At 46.0% G+C, this 16535-nt stretch overlaps 7 protein-coding genes across 7 annotated transcripts; 2 read left to right on the forward strand and 5 right to left on the reverse strand.

Moving 5' to 3' along the window:
• Positions 1 to 224: 224 nt before the first annotated feature.
• F5147DRAFT_708027 (ectomycorrhiza-regulated esterase) lies at positions 225 to 1519 on the reverse strand. The gene is made up of 8 exons (XM_041438108.1): positions 1368 to 1519; positions 1289 to 1308; positions 1169 to 1240; positions 895 to 1120; positions 831 to 840; positions 577 to 775; positions 437 to 533; positions 225 to 386 (listed from the first exon to the last, which is right to left on the reverse strand). The coding sequence occupies exons 1-8, from the start codon at positions 1485 to 1487 to the stop codon at positions 282 to 284; spliced, it is 849 nt and encodes a 282-aa protein (XP_041290152.1). The 5' UTR covers positions 1488 to 1519; the 3' UTR covers positions 225 to 281.
• F5147DRAFT_838864 (ribosomal protein L1p/L10e family-domain-containing protein) lies at positions 1520 to 3032 on the reverse strand. The gene is made up of 4 exons (XM_041444182.1): positions 2791 to 3032; positions 2476 to 2742; positions 2323 to 2421; positions 1520 to 2262 (listed from the first exon to the last, which is right to left on the reverse strand). Exons 1-4 carry the CDS (start codon positions 2988 to 2990, stop codon positions 1770 to 1772), a joined length of 1059 nt encoding a protein of 352 aa, XP_041290153.1. The 5' UTR covers positions 2991 to 3032; the 3' UTR covers positions 1520 to 1769.
• Positions 3033 to 3628: 596 nt separating this feature from the next.
• Positions 3629 to 5691, reverse strand: F5147DRAFT_655119 (uncharacterized protein; the record flags this gene model as incomplete). The annotated part of the gene is made up of 7 exons (XM_041433935.1): positions 3629 to 3752; positions 3808 to 3977; positions 4025 to 4339; positions 4397 to 4753; positions 4803 to 5195; positions 5249 to 5570; positions 5654 to 5691. The coding sequence occupies 7 exons, from the start codon at positions 5689 to 5691 to the stop codon at positions 3629 to 3631; spliced, it is 1719 nt and encodes a 572-aa protein (XP_041290154.1).
• A 1660-nt stretch (positions 5692 to 7351) lies between these two features.
• Positions 7352 to 7958, reverse strand: F5147DRAFT_655120 (uncharacterized protein; the record flags this gene model as incomplete). The annotated part of the gene is made up of 2 exons (XM_041433936.1): positions 7352 to 7575; positions 7637 to 7958. The coding sequence occupies 2 exons, from the start codon at positions 7956 to 7958 to the stop codon at positions 7352 to 7354; spliced, it is 546 nt and encodes a 181-aa protein (XP_041290155.1).
• Positions 7959 to 8772: 814 nt separating this feature from the next.
• F5147DRAFT_810609 (uncharacterized protein) lies at positions 8773 to 10397 on the forward strand (the record flags this gene model as incomplete). Its single annotated transcript, XM_041443442.1, has 5 exons — positions 8773 to 9303; positions 9361 to 9562; positions 9614 to 9842; positions 9895 to 10024; positions 10084 to 10397. 5 exons carry the CDS (start codon positions 8773 to 8775, stop codon positions 10261 to 10263), a joined length of 1272 nt encoding a protein of 423 aa, XP_041290156.1. The 3' UTR covers positions 10264 to 10397.
• Positions 10398 to 10600: 203 nt separating this feature from the next.
• On the forward strand, positions 10601 to 11548 carry F5147DRAFT_754386 (uncharacterized protein). Its single transcript, XM_041440288.1, has 2 exons — positions 10601 to 10682; positions 10735 to 11548. The coding sequence occupies exons 1-2, from the start codon at positions 10664 to 10666 to the stop codon at positions 11397 to 11399; spliced, it is 684 nt and encodes a 227-aa protein (XP_041290157.1). The 5' UTR covers positions 10601 to 10663; the 3' UTR covers positions 11400 to 11548.
• A 138-nt stretch (positions 11549 to 11686) lies between these two features.
• Positions 11687 to 13646, reverse strand: F5147DRAFT_639456 (pyridoxal phosphate-dependent transferase). Its single transcript, XM_041433005.1, has 9 exons — positions 13355 to 13646; positions 13051 to 13296; positions 12630 to 12985; positions 12514 to 12572; positions 12353 to 12456; positions 12254 to 12298; positions 12064 to 12206; positions 11854 to 12012; positions 11687 to 11795 (listed from the first exon to the last, which is right to left on the reverse strand). The coding sequence occupies exons 1-9, from the start codon at positions 13503 to 13505 to the stop codon at positions 11721 to 11723; spliced, it is 1338 nt and encodes a 445-aa protein (XP_041290158.1). The 5' UTR covers positions 13506 to 13646; the 3' UTR covers positions 11687 to 11720.
• Positions 13647 to 16535: the final 2889 nt, after the last annotated feature.

The following is a 16535-nucleotide window of genomic DNA, read 5'->3' on the forward strand; positions in this document are numbered from 1 at the left end:
ACTTACTCATCAGGAAATTATCCTGAACGAGTATATGAAACGACACAGCTGACAATGTTTTTTGGTTTTTCTGTGTCATGAAAAATGGGGTCAAGAGCTGAGCGAGAACGCGGTCGAACATAGCCTAAGGCGCTTAGAAATTCTGTGGCACAGCCGAAATTCGCAAGCTGGTCCGAAGCATGGCACGGGCAGCTCGGGGTCGTGGGTTCATTGCCACTCCTTGATGTCCAGGAGAAATAACGTATATTCAACCAGTGTTCGCAAGGGCTAGGCACTCGCAGTCACAGTTTGCCACGTACGCCTGTCATAAATATGCCTGTTTTCAAGCGTCCTTGGTTAAGAGCATCCCACCACTCCAGAATGCAGTCTACAACCTCGTCTTGGCGCTAAGTATATTGTTAGCAGTAGTTACGATGATAAGAAAATCAAGATTCACCTTTGTAAAATTGTGATCGGCCTTTTCTACTAAATGGAGGTTGTGGGTGCCAGGCGTTCTGGCACCAAATGCTCGGGCGTAAATAACCGCATCATATCTGATCAATGAGATTTTTTCCCTATCAGTTCGCAAACACTCACGAAGGAACTGTCTTATCGAGGAGACCATGCATTGTCAGAACATCGATTTGAGCAGGGAATTTGTCCCAAACGATTGCGGTATTCCACTTAGAGAACGCCTCTAGATCTTCTGGATAGACTCTTTCCACAACTGTTTGTCGAGCGACTGTCACGGTCCGCTCGTAGTGACCTTTGAAGTCCCACTGCTCTTTGTAGAGGTCTAGAAATTGGTATAAGATGACCGACCGTCTGGATTTTGAAACTCTTGAGCGTACCGTAAACCCCCTAGTCACAGCTGTTTCAGTCATTTTGCGGCAGGCATGAGGTTATTTCTCTCACATCCATTCGGTAACGACCTGACGCATTGACCATAGCACGAACACGTTGGCCTTCTTCCGACGTGCATAGCCAATGCATCCCGACCACAGAACCACGAGAATGGCCCACCACCGCATCAATCTCGTATCCGTATGTATTCCGGAGGTAAGAAACGACCGTCACGAGGTCCTCAACGTCTCTAGCAATTCCACTTTGTGTCCGTTGGCCCCCACTTTCGTGATTGCCGCTGCTCTATGTGAATGGGGATTGACGCCAAGACGAACGGTTGACAGACCGAAAATCAAATCTGAATGAGTCTATCGGGAAACGTAGTGCAAGACGTTTTTGGAATAGGTAGTCTTTATGACTGGAGTGAGATTAGAAGAGACAAGGAGCAGAAATAGTAGGAACATACCCCATAGTCCCGTGAAGAATCTGGAACATACGTGAGTCAAGTAATTTTGCAAAGACCGGAACGGTGATCAGTATCATACCAGGGCAATCTTTCTGCCCTGCGTGGACTCTTCAGGTGCTAGTTGTTCCAAAATCCCAACCAGCTCGCAATCATCTTGAGAGTGCGGTATACGTAGTTTTGTGGACTTCCTAGTAGCCATCGTAGGTGTGAGGAAAGGCAATATGACAGTGACGAGTGGTTCCGAGTATGACCAAAAAGGAAGGTAGTGTTCACCCAATGGCACTCCGGTTTGCCCGATGTATATACTTACAGCTGAGCAACAAATGAATGACAAGAGGGAAATGCAAACAATGGCGTTTTGTCAGCTGGCAGTATATGCCTGGGGAAAAGGGATACTGAGGTATCTGAACAAGCTCGCAAACAACACCAGTGATACATATCTGCTCGATGACATACTACGCCGCCACCCAGCAGCAGGTAATCACGGTCGACCTGGCTTCTTGCCAATGAGGGCACTCTTCGCACTCTTTACTGGGCCACCTTTTGCAAACTTCACTTTCTTCTTCTCTGCTCCTTCAGTGCTCCGTTTTTGTTTCACCTCCTTCGGAGTAACCGACTTCACAACAACCTCGTTCAGGGGTTTCTTCGTACCTTTGCTCTTGCCCTTGCTAACTGGCACTTCCGGTACATGTTCTTCCGAATCCATGTCTGTGTCTTTGGAATCAGAGCCTTCATCCAACTTGCTCTCCTCAGATGCGTCCTTGGATTGGACCATACCATCCCACCGTCCACCAGTCGCATCTCCGAGTCCGCATGTCCATATCGGTAAGCTGATACTTGAATTCGTCTTGATGTGAAGACTTTGAATGTTATCCCAGTTACCCTTTATATTGTTCACGATGGCGGGAAGAGATATTTTCATGTTATCGAGAATTTTTTCTGGCGCATGTGATAGTAGTCCGATCTTAACGGACCTGACAACCATCGTTGCATCAAGCTTGCATTCAGGAGGTAGGTAAAAAAAACAGACGCACGTGCACGTTCCTCTATTCTGATGCATGTAGCTCGACTCGATGGCTCGTTCTAATTCACCCTTGAGGTCTTTGCGTGTCAAGCAGACCGGGATTGGCTGTCTGTAAGGTAAATTGAGATATGCTCGCGATAGAGGTAGTCTCCAGCAATCTTACTTTTTTGCGTCAAACCACTTCTTTCCCAACAAGCCCGGCAGTAAAGGAATTACACGCTCGTCTGCCAGGAACATTCCATTCTCTTTTAACAGCATTCGCCTAGCTTCATAGGACTTGAATTTGCCCTTGAGTTTTGTGATGCCAACGACCCTTGATACGAATTTGATTTTATGAGACTCGAGAAGGTCTTTGTACTCTCGCTGAGGGTCTTTGGTGATGAGACAGACAGGCGTAACTCGTGGATCGATGAGAGCATGCTTGAGTGGGCTTGGACATGTCACAATTGTACATCCATTGAAAAGTAGCAAAACGTACATTTTGAATGGTTTGATCTTGTGTTCGGGGTGCATCCGCTTCACTGTGATTTGTAGCCACACATATTGCTCGCTGGATGGTAAAAGTTCGGTTTCCTCCTGTTCCTTTTGTTTTTTTGAGGCATATGCATGCAGTGCGTGTACGGCTCGTGTGCACTGTTTCACGGAAACATGGGAGTCGATTAATTCGGTTTTCGCCATGGTGTGCACCCTTGAAGTCAAAATCTATGCAGTTTTTGTTCCGCTACCTTGAGTCCCGTAGCTTAGTCAGCACGTATGTGGCGCGCGTGTGCTGGGATAAGAGGATTAAACTCATCAGTAAAACCTCGGGTCTATTTTCGCCAAAGATTTTGAATTTATTTCTATTTTTCCGAGTTTTACCAGGTTTGAGGAACCATTAAGGTGACACGCAAGACACGATGAGAAAATTGAGAAAAATGCCACTCGTCCTCTGAATTCTACTTTGCAGCTCATGAAAGTCACTTATGAGGCATTAACCGACAAAACAAAGTGGTAATAATAGAGAGCAAACGGTATCACATCATCTGGTGGAAAGTGCAAAAAAGTGATGAAAATGGGAACACAAAGTAAAGTACGAAACATTAGCGAAAAGAAGAGTACGAAATGCTAGCGAAAAGAAGGGTAACGGTGCAAAGAGCGTGAAATGAGACTAAAGACGACGAAAGGCATTACAAGTGGTGGTGGGATAAGCAAAACACGATAGTACTATGAACTTGAATCAATGGCGATGATGGAAGCGGACAGCAAGCATGGCGGGAACGAGATCTATCAAATGATGTTAGCTCATGAATAATGCAAAAAAAAACTGATATTACTAGTTACCAAAGCATGGCACGCCTGTCGATGTCCTCTGATTCGTCGTCATCGTTGAGGCGAAGGTACTTCTCAAGGCCAGCACTGCCCGATTTCTTGAGTAACTTCCGCGCTGTTGAAACCATGTCCCTCAAAAAAATGTCCCCTTTTTTTTACGCTAGACAAGTAAGCTTCGGTTACTGACCCCCAGTTGTTGATGGAAAATGCGTGCTCGGTGGTGCTGTAGTTGCCGGTCCACTTGTTGAGGGTCTTTGGTGTGTGCAGCTTGCACTTCAGTTGTGCAGGACGCATATCGAGGATGTCCACATCAATATCAATGGCACCAGCGCCGAGGCATTTGACAGCATGTTCGAGCTGTCAAATGTGATAAGTCATGATTCTTGTATGGTCAGAATACTTACTGAAGTTGCGCAGAGAGCAAGAACACCAGCCATGCCACTGGCAGCCAATACATCTGTTTTGATGGCGGTGACATGAGCATGTCCAACAATACTGTGAAGATGAGCGGTTGCAAATAACTGTATCATGAAAGGAGACCGGAATGCTTTCATCTTGTCTGAGTAGTCCAAGTCCTCGAAGAGGAACATGAACTCCTCCATAAGCGCTTCACTAAGGTCTTTTGGATTAGTGTCTTCGTTCTGAGCAAAGAAGTCGATCATAATTGCGAGTCCTGTTGAACTGAAGTTGCTGCGCCACTCTGCCAGACGCTGAGTAGCCTTATTGAGATCACAATGAGTTAGCAATAGTGCTACAAAAAAAATTGCTAGACGCACAACACCAAAGACAGATCCCTGAGCGGTCACCTTGTACTGGAGATCTGGATACATGACATCAAAAATGCATTGAAGCACTTCAACAAGAGAGGTATCTGCAAACTGCCAGAGATCATTTTGGCTGCCGGCCCACAGGTAAAGGGTCGAGAGAAAATGTTTGGGCCACCGTTGATCCTGACATTGCGGAGGGAGATCACTGTTCCGGTAGGTTGAGCGTGACTTATATCGCTTCTCGATCCAGTGACCAGGCAATGGAACAAGCACGGGTTTCATATCGTCATCGGCACCTTCTTCAATCTTCACCTTCTTCGCAGGTGGCTTTGCTGTAGCAGCTGCCTCGGAGACAGCGACTGAAGTCTGTTCAAACAAATATGAGTAGCAATAACCGTTAATGAAATAGACTTACTGAAGATGTTACCTGCATGGCCTTCTTCGCGACTGCTCCAACAGCAGCTGTAAGCGGAGCCTCAAGTTCCTCATCTGAGGACAATAAGTGAAACAAGACCTTGCGCTTCTTGTTATTCGGACGGTGGGATGATAAATCACTGCCACCGTCACTGTCCTCGGACATCTTCGCGTCTTCGTTCAGGTTGAAGTCGTCCTCCAGAACCTCCACGTCATTCTCCACATCATCCTCTGCGTCCATCGGATCATTGTCCTTGAAGTCTGTTGGGCCGTCATCCTCGAAGTCTGCCTCTATGTCTGATGGCGTGGAGGCCTCCACGTCCATTGGCACATTGAGATCAGACTGTCCCTTCGAGCCCATTGTTGCATCATCGGTCCTCGTGTTGGTAGTGATCTATATAGTTCACTTTGTATTAGAACCAGTAAGACTACATATGCTCTACGCACCTTAATGAAAGACTTCTTCTCCTTTGTTTTCGAGGCGATTGTTTCAAGGCGTTCCTGGGAATCATCCAAAGTGTCATCGGCAAAGCCGCCAACAAGAACCTCAGTAGCAAGATTGGAAGAGACTTTAGGTTGGCGACTGGACTTGGTATTTACACCTGATACAGATGTAACCTGGGTGCTGGGTGGCCCATGTGCCAATGAGAAAGGGGAGGCAGCGGTGCGAGACTTGGAAGCACTTGAAGCTTTGGACCTCTCATCTGGTGTAACGTCAGATACCCAGCCATTGACACGTCCTACCAATGAAAACTTTAAGTTGGTCGACCTGAATTTTGAGGTTAAGTTAACAAAGAATAGTGTTGATTCAGTAAGCATCAACATGGTTTTGATCAAGTCGAAAAGACATACTTCGCCGCAGTGACCTGCACCAAACTGGTTCGGTGCATGGATGACTAATGCTCTCCCACGAGCCCGATACCCTAGAAATCATTATGAACAATCTTCCTTTACTTTATGGTTCAGACTGTAGTTCAGATAGTATTTTCATTTCTCAGACAGACTCAGATAGGCTGAATATTCTTGTATATTTAATTTTGCGGTAAATTCTGCTTAGTCAGCAATAACAACGACTCAGACTGAATCCCACACATGTCAAGTAACAGTGTAAAATAGTTCTTGCATAATTTGCCTTGTGGGAACTTTCTTAACACTCTAAATACACGGCTCGCGTCATTTCTACGGTCAATAAAGTAACATCATAATAAAACACCAACAAATAACATAATCAGTCTGTTACTTAATATTTGTCACATGATACTAAGTTATATGACTCTAACAGTCAGGTGACCTATGACCCTAAACCAAATCATGACAAAGCAACCTTTTTGAGATGACTAAAGCTTGATGACACAAATTATAAAGCACATGACTACAGTAAATAGTATTGGTACAATCTGACTAAGCCTATTCCCCTTAGAATGTGGGAAATAGCAACACAGCCACCATAATTTATCTATATAAGACCCCACTTTTTGCCAATAAAAATATGCATATAGGGAACTTTTAAGCCCCACAAAATAAATTTGAGTGTGAAGTGTGATCAGTATCAACAACAGTGACAAGAGCCGTTAAGCAACTAACTGAGAGGTCATTGTAAGCAACATCCAGCAATACCTTTAGCTCATCATCAACAACTGTGAAATATCTTGAGCTCACTGTGCTCAACAGTGAGCAAACTTTTTCTTTGATTTTCTACTGGTGAACCTCTAGTCTCTTTCTTTTCTTTTCTTTCTTCTTTCTCTCTTTCTTTTTCTGTTTCTTTGTTTGTTTGTTTGTTTTCATTTGTCTCTTTTTCTGTTCAGTTCGTTCACGTCTCAGTGTTATTGTCTGAATTTGTTTCAAGATCTTTGTGTTGTCTTTACGTCCATCTAAGCACCGGCTTAGTGGGAAGACTTCAGAAGTTGATAGTGACGCTTGACCTCACTCATCTGAGTAGTGATACTGAGCCAGGGTTTTCTTTGTCTGCTAGACTTTAGTTGTTGAATAGGGGACTTGGTACTGAAATCCAAGGACGTCCGTTCCTGATTCTGTTTAATACTCATCGTGAGTTCCTTGGCAGCAGGTTCAATAGTGAACTAAGAGTTCTACTGATCACTGATTAGTCCTGACCTTTGATTCTACCTGTTTGTGCTGAGGGGGTGATTGCTATAATTTCGCACGACTTTCTGTAGTAAATTTATTACAAGAAGCATTGTTACTGAAGGAAGGGTTTCTCTTATCAATCTATTTCTTTCTTTTATCAGTACCATACTGTTGGGCTGACTTTTCTCTGTTCTCTAAACACTGCCATACCGTTGGAGTGAATCAATTTCTGTTTGTCATCACCATACCGTTGGGCTGACTATATTCTGTTTATTTTATTTTCTATTGCATCCATACTGTTGGATTGACTGGTATTGCTACTGACCTCACAGGAAGTACTTTTGTCTGAACATAGCTTGGGGAAGTGTAAACAGCCACCCACGAACAACCACGTTATCAGTCATTGGTATTTGTCTGAATCACTGACCGTGGAGATTTTTGATTTTGTAGGTGTTTATCTATAGATCATCTATCTAAGAAGACAGCGGCAGATAACTTTCCTTTCTTGTCTTCGACATGTGGTTCCTGGCTTCTAATTCCTGGCATTGCGATCAAATCTCGGGCATTGTTGATGGCATCATTTAGTGAGATCTTGCCACGCTTTTGAGTCTTCGACTTCTCACTGATTTCCTCTTGAACATGACCGCTGTCATCTTGAACATAACCACTGTCATCTCGACCACTTTCATCTAGGTCCTCAACAATGTTAGCCCCATGTAAGTGAGCCTCATTTGATGCTTGTGCACTCACCAGCGTTTCCTGTTGTCAGGAGCTTCTTATCAGGCGCCGTTCGCTTCATGACAGGGCGGGCACAAGGTTTCACTGGCTTCGGCTTGTTCACGATGGTGAGTTCCTCCGCCTTTTCCATTTCTTTCTGCATGGCTGCAAGCTGTTGCAGCCCCTCAAGCGCGGCCTGCTCTTGAACTTCGCGTGATTCCTTGAGAATCCGGTTGTCCTCTGCTATCTGGGCCTTAGTCCATCGCTGACGTCCTTTTGCTGGCAGGTCAGGCAAGCCTGGATGCTTGTTTGCGTTCTGTGGGTGAGTGCGTGACTTCTGAGCAGTGTCGGACATTGCTGACGAGGAGCGGATTTGACAGGTTCTATGGCAAGCTTGGGACGGCCAGGGAAATGTAATGAGTGGTCGGTAGAATGGTTGAAGTTGAAAATTGACAACCAATTTGTAAGTTCCGTACTTAAGAGCTAACCAAACAAAGTTCGATCGCTAATTCAATTCACTACTAGCAGGACTCTCTGGTCTGCGCACCTGTAAAGTTGTCCAAACCATCAAGTAAGTCCTGCATTATTCTGTCTTTTTGCGCCATACTTACTTCAAATGTCTACACTTCCAGCTGGTCACATCAACTAGATGCATTCTTCGGCTGGCCTGAGCTCAGTCACTTGGAAATCCACTCAACGAAAATGCAGGTATCGATTTATTTCAGCCGCACACTCTTATTGACGCAATCTCAAGTGTCTTCACTTTCCGTGATGCCTGCTGATATTCCACGCATCCAACCACACCGACGGGACCATAGCGCACTCCAACTCCCATGTGGAACATGTTCAAGATGGTTCAAAAGCTCTGCTGGGCGAACGAAACACCGAATTTCGGCACATCCTGTGATGCCAGTACCGCCTCAAGACAACCATCGAGAATCTCTGGAACCTGTTCCCCGAACACCAAGCCCACACCCATCTCACAATGAAGACAATGAGCACGATGTTGATGCGGATGGTTACCAGGGCGACATGGACGAACATCTGCGCCAACAATCCCCCCATGCAGACGTCGACACAGAATTTTTTGGGCGTGGCGATCATCTTTATTGCAATTATCACACAGGTCTTAACGGTACGTCAATTTACTGCCTGATACTCTATCTTTAATGAGCGCTATTACAGGTAGACCATGTGATGTTAATGGTGTATTCCTCCCCCCTGGCGCTCCACCTCCACCTCCTGAGAATCTCGCAGCTGATGACTGGACGCCTTTTCGAAACCGCACAGAATTTGAAATGGTGGAGTTCCTTTACAAGCACAATCAAATGCCAGCTGGTCAAATTGACCGGCTACTGGATCTATGGGCATCTACCCTCACGAAGCACAACGACAACCCGCCGTTTGCAGATCACCGTGATCTGTACCACGTCATCGACAGTTCGCCCTTTGGGGATGTACCATGGCAACGTTTTACGGTTGCCTATGATGGCGAGAGACTTGCAGATGAGGACAAGCCCTGGATGGACAGCGAATATGAAGTCTGGTTCCACGACCCACATGAAGTTGCGCGTAATATGCTCGCAAATTCGACTTATGCTAACGAGATAGATTACTGCCCGTATAGGGAGTATTCAACTGAGGGCAACAAGCGCCAATGGAAGGATTTCATGTCTGGCGACTGGGTGTGGAATCAAGCAGTAAGTAATGCATTTTTTGTTTCGTAATGTCCGATATTAACGGCTCTATGTATCTAGGACGAAATCGCGAAAGACCCGAGCACTCTCGGGTCAACATTTGTCCCTGTCATCCTTGGCAGCGACAAAACGACAGTTTCAGTCGGAATGGGTAACAATGAGTACTACCCGCTCTATGCTTCCATTGGGAACATCCACAATAACGTTCGAAGAGCGCATCGCGATGGTGTGGCCGTCATTGGGTTCCTGGCAATGCCGAAAAGTATGTTTCAACCCTGCAATCTATTTCTATAACTGACTAACTATGATACAGCTACGCAGGAACATGCTGAAGAACCTTCGTTCCAAAGATTTCGTCGACAGTTATTCCATTTGTCCCTTTCCAAAATTCTCGATCCGCTCAAGCCGGGCATGACGACTCCCGAAGTAACGCGTTTCGGAGATGGCCACTACCGGCGTGTCATATATGGACTAGGGCCTTACATAGCGGATTACGAAGAGCAAGTTTTATTAGCGTGCATTGTCCGTAATTGGTGTCCAAAGTACGTCTTTCATTTAATATGTATTTACATGGTCACTCACATTATTCTAAAGGTGTGTTGCAAATTGTGAAGATCTCGATGAAGATGCGCTGCCCCATAGCCGCGAATATACAGAGGCACTCGTTGAAGAAGCTCCCTCAGGAGATCTTTGGGAAGACTTCGGAATAGTCGCGCAACTTGTGGTAAGTCATTCAGCGTTTTTCTCTCGTTTTCATTTACAAAACTAATACTATTTCGACAGCCATTCACAAACGACTTTCCCCGAGCCGATATCCATCAAATGATATCACCAGATATCCTCCATCAACTTATAAAAGGCGCCTTCAAGGATCACCTCGTAACATGGGTCGAGAAGTACCTCCGTCAGACACACAACAAACGGAAGGCACAGAAAATTATGGATGATATTGACCGCAGGTGAGCTCAGTTTGTATTCGGATTGCGCTTGGTCAGATATTACTGACCAATCAACGGCTCGACAAACTTTCAGCACTGCGAGTCGACTTCATGCGTCGGGGGATGCTCACTGGCACTTGTCTCTCAGCAGTCAATGCCTTAGGTAAGTCGTGCATTCCTTACGAGATATATTTCAACTAATTTGCATAACAGTTCCTGCGCAGATCAACCAAGTTGATGAAGACGGGGGGGCAGCAGCACTCGCACCTGCTCAAGCAGCAGCAGCAGCAGATATGGATGCGCCTGCGCCTGCCCCACCCATACCCGCCCCACCTCCACCTCCACCTCCACCTCCACCTCCCTTGATCAACATTGACGTGGACCTCAACATAGATGACGGGCCCACAGTTCTACAAGTGTTCGTAATGCTGGCAAAAACCCACCGTAAGTGTCCTTTTTTCCTGATTTTCAACGTGATACTGAACATACTGTACAGAGGGCAAAAATCGCGCTCAAACCATTCCTGAACTCGCTGATGAACTTGATATTCCTCACCTATCTGACCTTCTCAGACGCTTCTTATTTCAACAGACGCATCCTGATGATCCCCGCGATCCATCCGATATCCCTCTTGCTGAATGTCCCCTCTATCTCAGCAAAATTGCAGTCTTCAACTCGGCATCATCGCGATTTTATGCGCCGAGCGATTTGAGTGGTATTGGTGGCATGCGCACTGAACACATCCGCTCTTGTCCCTCCTGGCGAGGTGGGCATTCATGCAATGACTGTGTCTTTGTCAACACAGACTCTAGTCTACCTGGCATGCAAGGTCTCGAAGTCGCGCGCGTTCGCGCATTTTTTTCATTCCAGTACTGGGGCGAAGTGTATCCCTGCGTTGTGGTTCGCTGGTTCGACAAAATCGGCGATGCTGCAGATGAAGACACGGGAATGTGGATGGTTCGTCCAGGAGAGGGTGCAAACAATACTGCTGAGTACGCGATCATTCATATTGACGCCATTTATCGTGCTGCCCATCTTATTCCCGTGTATGGCACGGAATTCCTGCCTCCAGAGCTCAAATTTTATCATTCCTATGATGCATTCCGCGCCTACTATGTCAATAAATACGCTGACCATCACGCCTTTGAGATTGCATTTTGATCTAGCTACTTGTACACAATTTGAATTTATAATACTCTTTTCTCTCTTAATATGCATTTTCTCTCCTTTGTGTGGCAAAACCAATGGACCGCTCCTTTGCGCCTTTGAGAAATTTCGGAAAGATCGAGTTATCACTCCTTGTATTAATTTTTATGCCTTAGCGCCAGCGCCAAGGCAAGAAAAGTGGGATAATGAAGGAAAATCAATCCGAGGTTTTACTGATGCTTCTACCTGTCGTCACAATATTTAGATCTTCTTGGCACCACCAGTCTTTTCAATCTCTTCGACTTGTAAGGAATATTTCGTACATCGAGCAAGTATCTATTGCTTTGCAAACTTCACTACTTTCTGGCACGCGTCTTTGAAGGCATTGGCGAGAACTTCGAAATCTGAAATCTGTTTTTTATCGGTAAGAATCAAGAAGGTATCTTCACGAACAGATTTGAATTCTCACCTCGTTCCATATCTGCACGCTACACCTTGTCCACCATTTTCTATTGTGATAGTAAGGAACAGCATACACATTCCACTCAACCAACAACGTATTTATCAGCAGCTTGTTGATTTCATTCGAATATTTGATGTCTCCAGGAATGGGCAGTTCCACGTTGACCTGGCCAAGGAACAGAAGTAAATAGAGGAACATAAAACTGGATTAACGCACCATGTTCAGAGTCAAGTCGCCGTCAGGGTCCATGACGCTAGTTCCTAGGAGACTTGCCAGATGCTTTCCACCTGCAATTGCGAGATTGTGAGTGTATTCGTTGATCTTGTACTCGCCGCCGAGCCACTGCCTGAAGTCCAAGGCTAGTCGCAAGTCAAAACAGTAGTGCTGATGACAACTTTGCACCAACCTGCGTTCACACTCAGGAATGGAACATAATCTATGGTCCCGTTCCCTAGCAATCAATAAGATATGGGCACTCAAGATTGATTTCTTCGAGAGGACTAACGTTCAAAAAGATTCACGAAACTTTGTGGGCCGTTGTAATCCTCGTCTCGAGGTGAGCAATAATTGCGTGGAGTAGGTATACAAGATTTGATAACATGTTGGTTTCTGACCCATCCCATTGTATATCAATCGATATTATGCTTCTGGAAGCTTGAAACATACCGTTCTGGAACATAAAGGATTGAGCAACTTCTCTTTGCAAAGAGCCATTTGTGACAAGTCTGTTCAGCTCAACCGGTCAATAACGCAATATCACAAGTCAGAATTGATAAACTAACCGATACCCAAAAATCAGGCTTCGTCTCCGACAAGTTGATATCCAATTCCTGGCCAATTGAATGCGCGGCATCCACCACTGACCAAACACCTGCATCTCTGCAAATAGCTACCATCTCTTTCCAAGGGAGACGCACACCAGGGTTGGCCGCGATGGCGTCTATCAATGCGACAACCTTGCGAGTCTGCTGGAGGTCGCTCTTTTCCGAAGTCACTCGGCGGATATGTTGTCGCCAGTTTTCCAGTATATCCGCGTGTGTGGTAGGGAACTGAAGATTTAATGTAGATACTTGTGGATATGGTGGAGTATCTCCGAGGTGCCTAATCGCTCGGGACACGGCGTTATAAGTTGTAGTCGCTATTGTATGGAGAGAGGGAATAACATTGAGTAGGGGAACTTTCATATGATTATTCTTGACCTACTCTCAATGATGATATCCCCTTCATGCCACTCGAAGTTGCGGAGAATTGTGTTTATGCCATGTAATGTATTAGGCACCAAAACACACTCATCAGTATTTGCCCCTATGAGCTTGGCTACTCGAGTACGAGCCTCGATCCAGTGGTGAACGCACTCGATGCGCAAGAATTTGTCTGGGTTAGCTTCGATGTGAGCGCTGAGCTTATCGCACGCAACTCTGACTGGCATAGGTAATGAACCATACGAACCTTCGATGCATCGGTCATAAATCAATGTACGACATTGATCTCGCTTGGTAGAACTCACCATGGTTAAAGTTCACGTAAGATGGGTCAAACTCGAATAGCTTGTGCATAGCGTGCCCAAATAAAGGCGGGGCCTGTTTAGCGAGCTCTACATTGGATGTTAATGTGCCTTGGGCTAACTCGGAGGACACTGCGGTTTTCATGTCAGTCATGGCGTGTAGGGCAGTGTGCAACCACAGTCCAAGTCAAGTGCCCCAAAACCCACGGGCGATTTCAAAAGACTTGTCGTGGGAGCGCAAACGATGTCCATTTATCGCCACCGGTCATCCAGGCCGGTGCACCCATCAGAGCATATATCACTGCGAGCCAACGTTCCAACCGCGAGCCACGCAAATCTTGAGGTGGCATGCCGTTCAGTAGACCCACACATCGGGGATCGAGTGCTCATGCTAAGAACGTGAATAAATTGTGGCATACAGATTGATTCGGCGGGAACAAATAGAACCATGCAGAAGCCTGCAAAACACGGAATTTGAATAACGGGGGCGGAACAGCGTGGCAGTAGTATGACAAATAACACGAGTACAGGTGGCATGATACTTAAGCAGTTGGGACCAGGTTGGGACAGCGAGATGATGAAAGCAACAATAACAAGGTAGGCGGAGAAACTATTGCCACTGCCAGGCAGGTCACAGGGGAGTTACATTCTGGAAATGTTCGCCTTTACATGAGCGTAAGGCTTAGCGCGACAACAAACAAAAACTTACGGCATCAACAAGCTTTGAGCGGAAGAAATATCAGGATTCCTTCTCATGGGCCATAAGGATGCAACGACCTCGGCAACCGTCTTGTGTTTGACCAACCATTTGATACTACAGAAGTTGCGCGCTATTGCCGAATCCGACTGGGCTTGAGGAGGTTGTCCGGGCTCATTGGTACCCTTTTCTTCTCGCCAGGTTACATATATGGGGACTTCTGCGGAAGCAGCGGGGGTGCTGCTATGCTCGATGCTGGATTGCTGGTAGCGGCATGGGCGTTGCTAGCGGGTAGATCTCCCCGAACGATGAGCTGCTGGCTGACTTGCAATTTATTATAACATCTGAGTTCCACATGGAACCCACATGATTTAGGTAGACGGTAGGCGCAAGGCCGGCCTAGCTTGTACTACTGACATCAAGTCAAGTAAAAACTCAGAGCCCTTCCCTTTGTCAGACTAGCCATGTGGGCAAAGGCTTCGAGTAAAATGACAAGGAGTAACTTGCATACCTTGTGTGCAGGGTGCATCCGTCTCCGAGTCAGTGTTTGCAGTGGCCACAGATATAGTTCGTTTTCGACCTGCTCCTTCTGTTTGAGGTATACGCGTGCAGTACATGTACAGCTCGAGTAAGCTAGGCCTCACCCCAGCATTGAACATGTCGGAGGTACCTACTCGATGACAGTTTATTCGCTGTTTGAATGACCAGCAAAGAAAAATCAATTGTTAGAGTTTTTGACTGGCAGGCACCTGGCAATCTGCCATTTGTGAAGCAAGTTGTCGGCAAGATGTCGGAGTTGAACTGAGTGTGATCATGTGCCGAGTGCAAATATCAAGATTGACTTCTGGAACAACTTGAAAGATCTAGATAAGCTCATTGACTCAGTTCTAACCAGACTAGCCCTTCATGATCACCCAGTCCGCTCCCCCTTTGCCACAAGATAACGGAGTCGATTTTTGCTAGGGTAGTGACCAGAATTGCTTCCGTACCGCTGGCATTTGAATTCTTTACGTAATATGTATTAGAGTTGGTAGTAACTCCCTTCGACTACTGCGGCCAACTCTCAACCCCAACTCTTCAAGATCTTCAATTAATCTTCATCAATGTGTCATTTCACCGACGCCGCAATGCTGACTACTCTATTCGAGCTAGCATATTTACACCAAGGAGGTGTTCCCGATGAGTAATGCGAGTTTGTCGCATGATTGAACAGGAAACATTGACCATTTGTCAGTGGAACGACAAGTGCGAAGGGTACCTCGGATGCATGTGGCACGCACGGCACCAGTCCTGCAGCACTCAATGGAGGAACGGACACAGGCGATTTAGGACATCACTGTGACCTGCCTAGGGATGTCCTACCATCAAGTTCTAAGTATGCCCCGTGGCAACTTATATCAAGCTAGTACTGACAGCAAGGACTCGGAGGTGCCTCGTATTCCATGAGGGAGTGCGACAAAGCTGGAAACATATATTTTTCCGAAGAGGAGACACCAGTGTAAGCCCCGGCAACGCCCACGCAAGTTATTGGAGAATACGTCCAGCAAAGGAGATGGTGGGACAAGAAAGTCAGTCGCATGAAAAGTAGGTGAAGCTGTTCAAGGACAGAGTATTTGATATGCTTTGATCCCGCGGTTCAAAATCGTTCGGCTCGTAATCACTAGTGCAACTGTATGTTCAATCCCGCCCAAATCTCCCGATGTATTGTACAGTTTCAGACATCAAAACCTTTCGATCTCTGAAATTATTCTTATATATCTAGTTTATATGGTAGCTCACAGAAAAAATTGTAAATAGCATCTCGTACAATTCCATGAGCCGATCCATGACTGCTATAGCGCGACACGGGCCATCCATGTATTCGGAGATCTTCCTATTAGCATCAGCTCTAAGACTGAGCATCGTATCTACAGGATCATAAACCTGGGTGAGTGCTAGACCAGCGGCAGTCCTGTGAACCATCATTAGTCGATCATCGAATATATCTACAAGGAACTTGCCCAATGATCTTTAGCTCTTCCGGGGTTCGTTTTTTAGCAAGCCACATGGTCATGAGGCCTGAGGCCTGTTTGGTGTGATTTGTAACTGCCTGCCAGCGATACTATGGGTTCAGGGGCCATAAATTCAGAAATACGTCAGACTGCATTCTGAGCTTCACAATACCCAATCCGTTCTTACACCAGGTGTTTGTGGCAATGTGTAGAAGATCACGCAATCGTCTAGCACGAGATAAGTAAACATTACATTGGACTGCAGATGGTACTCAAGTACTCACGGATTAGCATTCGGCTGTTTGGTTTCATTGCCTTGCGAATGTTACGGAGGATCGTCGCCGGCCCGCTACCTCGGTGTCTGGCCAAAATTGTACCTTGATTATGTAGTAAGAGAATCGAACTACCGGTGACGAATGAAAGCGTGATTAGGCTCTTCAAGTTGCATAGTAGTAGACATCCTTCCCAAGAATAGGTGCGTCCTCAGGAAAATTGA

Source organism: Suillus discolor, assembly GCF_016758755.1.
Source record: "Suillus discolor strain FC423 chromosome Unknown F5147scaffold_48, whole genome shotgun sequence".
NCBI lineage: Eukaryota > Fungi > Basidiomycota > Agaricomycetes > Boletales > Suillaceae > Suillus > Suillus discolor.